The 2,500-nt window shown below is 49.8% G+C and overlaps 1 protein-coding gene across 1 annotated transcript in view; it reads right to left on the reverse strand.

Moving 5' to 3' along the window:
- Nucleotides 1–56: 56 nt before the first annotated feature.
- The window catches only part of LOC125956249 (LIM/homeobox protein Awh-like), a 21,793-nt gene continuing 19,349 nt past the window's right edge, over nt 57–2,500 (reverse strand). The window contains exons 3-6 of the mRNA XM_049687926.1: nt 1,106–1,320; nt 797–1,018; nt 486–716; nt 57–418 (exon numbers count right to left, since the gene is read on the reverse strand). Coding sequence (XP_049543883.1) covers nt 357–418; nt 486–716; nt 797–1,018; nt 1,106–1,320 — 730 coding nt within the window. The 3' untranslated portion in view covers nt 57–356. The remainder of the gene's footprint in view (nt 419–485; nt 717–796; nt 1,019–1,105; nt 1,321–2,500) is intronic.

Here is a 2,500-nt window from a genome sequence, read left to right on the forward strand (position 1 = left end):
GAAGTTTTCAATTATTCTTTATCCGTATCACGCTCGAAACGCGCTCTTGGTGGAGATGAGTTGTGTTAAATAAATAATTTCCTTTATTTCGTTAATTTTTCTAGTACTACGTTTGAAACGATTTCTGCGCTCTCTGTCAATACAACATAAGGCCACGGCTATACCTTTTACTGGGGATGATCAATGATGGAGGGTGGCACTCCCTCCGAACCGGGGGTGGGGGTGTAACGGCCTTTGAAACCTTATGCAAAAAACTTAAAACAAAACATCTCAAAACAACCTCCAGGATGCACCAGCGATTCAATAAGTTAATACTGTTCAACAACACGACGATTTGGGGATCGCTCCCTTGTTTATCAGGCTTCACTTTGCATGCAGTGGATGGCCGAATCCTCCGATAGTTCGTCCAGAGAGGAATCTGGAAGGCAAAGCGTCGATTAAAGACTTGGCATGATCCAAAGACCCATACGGGCACGATCACTTACCATGCGTACTGTAGATCGATGATTTAGACGAGTGGTTGTTGTTGATATTACTAGTGTTGTTATTGTTGTTGTTGCTATTGTGATGGCCACCGAAGTGGCCACCGGGACCGTACGGAGCCCCACCTGGCCCTAGATGCAGCGGACTGTGCATCACGTTCGACTGTTGGAAGGTGTAGGAGAGCTGCAGGTTGATGTGTCTCGCGAACGGATTCATCTCACCGTCCCTAGGAACTGAAATATAAGTCCAAATGCATCAGTAATGAAGCGGCATTTTCGGTATTTCTTTTTACAAGTGCCTCTAGTGGCCATACCTTGAACATGTTTCTTCTGGCGGGCACGCGAGTTCTGGAACCACACCTGCGTCACTCGCTTACTGAGCCCAGTTACCGATGCTATCCGCTCCAGATCCTGCCCATCCGGGTTGCTGTCGATGTTGAAGTTAGCCTGCAGGATCTGCAGCTGCTCCTCGGTGAACGTCGTCCGGACGCGTTTGGTTTTACTGTTCTTTTGGTAGCCATCCGCCTCACATCCATCTGACGGCAGTAAGCGGAGAGCAGAGGGATTTTTGCGTTAGTAACCCCGTGAGTATTTTACCGCAAGGCCAAAAAACCCGGACTTACCATCGCTCGAGGTGCCGCAGTCGAACATCTCCGAGTAGTGCGTCTTGCACAGTACCTTATCGTCTACGAGGGCGAACTGTTCGCCGGTGGACAACTGGCGCCCACAGCTATCACAGGCAAAGCAGGCTAGGTGAAAGATAAGATCGCGAGCCCGGCGTACCCAATCGGTGGCACTGATCGTCCGGCTACACCGCGCACACTTCGTCCCGAATGTCCTGAAAGCGAGGGAGGAAGAAAGAAAAGCAAAATTCGAGTTGCATTAATGTGGAACTTCAATCTTAAACGTTTACTCCGGACTCGCTCGTTCGTTAATTGGTCGACGGGCTGGTGATGGTGGTGGTGGTGGCGGATCCTCACCAAGGCCACACTCCACACAATTTGCCCATTGTGTTGTCCCATATTATGACAGCCATTAATTAGCGCCAGGACGGGCCTGGCATGCGATCGCACCGTGCCTGCACCGCGACCGTGTGCATCGCACCTTGCACTGCTGCTCGTGTGGTCGCGTGCAGACCGTCACTTTGTAGCTGGTAAATTTTCACCTCATTTGCATGCACTGTCATCTCATCGCCCGTGTGTATCGTGATCGCGATCGCGAACAGCGTTGTTATTTTTTTTTATTCGTTGTTTCTACTTTGCTTCTTTTGTCCGCCAGTTCGCTTTGTACAGCATTTCGGAAGCAAGATAAGATGCAAATCACGCGGGACCAAACCTCGCGGATAAGCAGAACATCCGTTAACGGTTAAACAAATGCCAAGGTAAAGAAGGGAAGCTAGCAATCAATTTTGCTGCACAAAACAAGACGCGGCTGAGCACGAGGGGGACAAATTTGAGTGTATCCATGTGTGCGTCGATCGTGCACAGACAGAGGGTTGCTCCTTGGTGTGGCCAAACAAGGAAGAAAAAATCCGTGTCGCACTCTTGGTTTACCTCGTTGAGAACTGCTCCGATTATCTGGCTTTACGCCAGGCGCCGGAATGTGGCATATATCGTCAGGGCAGGGCAGGGCAGCTTTAGCCTTTGGCCTGCCAGAGCGACTCATCGCGTTACGGCCCCGCAGCAAGCCAACCGCAGGAGGCACATTAAAATTAATGATTATTTTTATGCACTTTCGTTGTTGCGTTTGGCGTTGCTTCCGTGTACGCACATGTGAGGAATGAGGCTTCTGTTTGCCACATTCTGCTTGAACACCGGAATATGCGTTCCACGTTGCACTACCTGGGGGTGGTTCGTGGTGGAGGCAATCTCGGGATGGAGCATAAAGTTCCCGAATGTGCTTACCGGTCACATTAATTGGCGAACAAATAGCGCAAATGCAAATGTTGCTCTGCCGATCCTTCCGGAGCTGATAAATCAATTAGTTTTTTTGCGTATGCTGCGCGAAAACTACGCCCT

This window comes from Anopheles darlingi, chromosome 3 (genome assembly GCF_943734745.1).
Source record: "Anopheles darlingi chromosome 3, idAnoDarlMG_H_01, whole genome shotgun sequence".
NCBI classification, from domain to species: domain Eukaryota; kingdom Metazoa; phylum Arthropoda; class Insecta; order Diptera; family Culicidae; genus Anopheles; species Anopheles darlingi.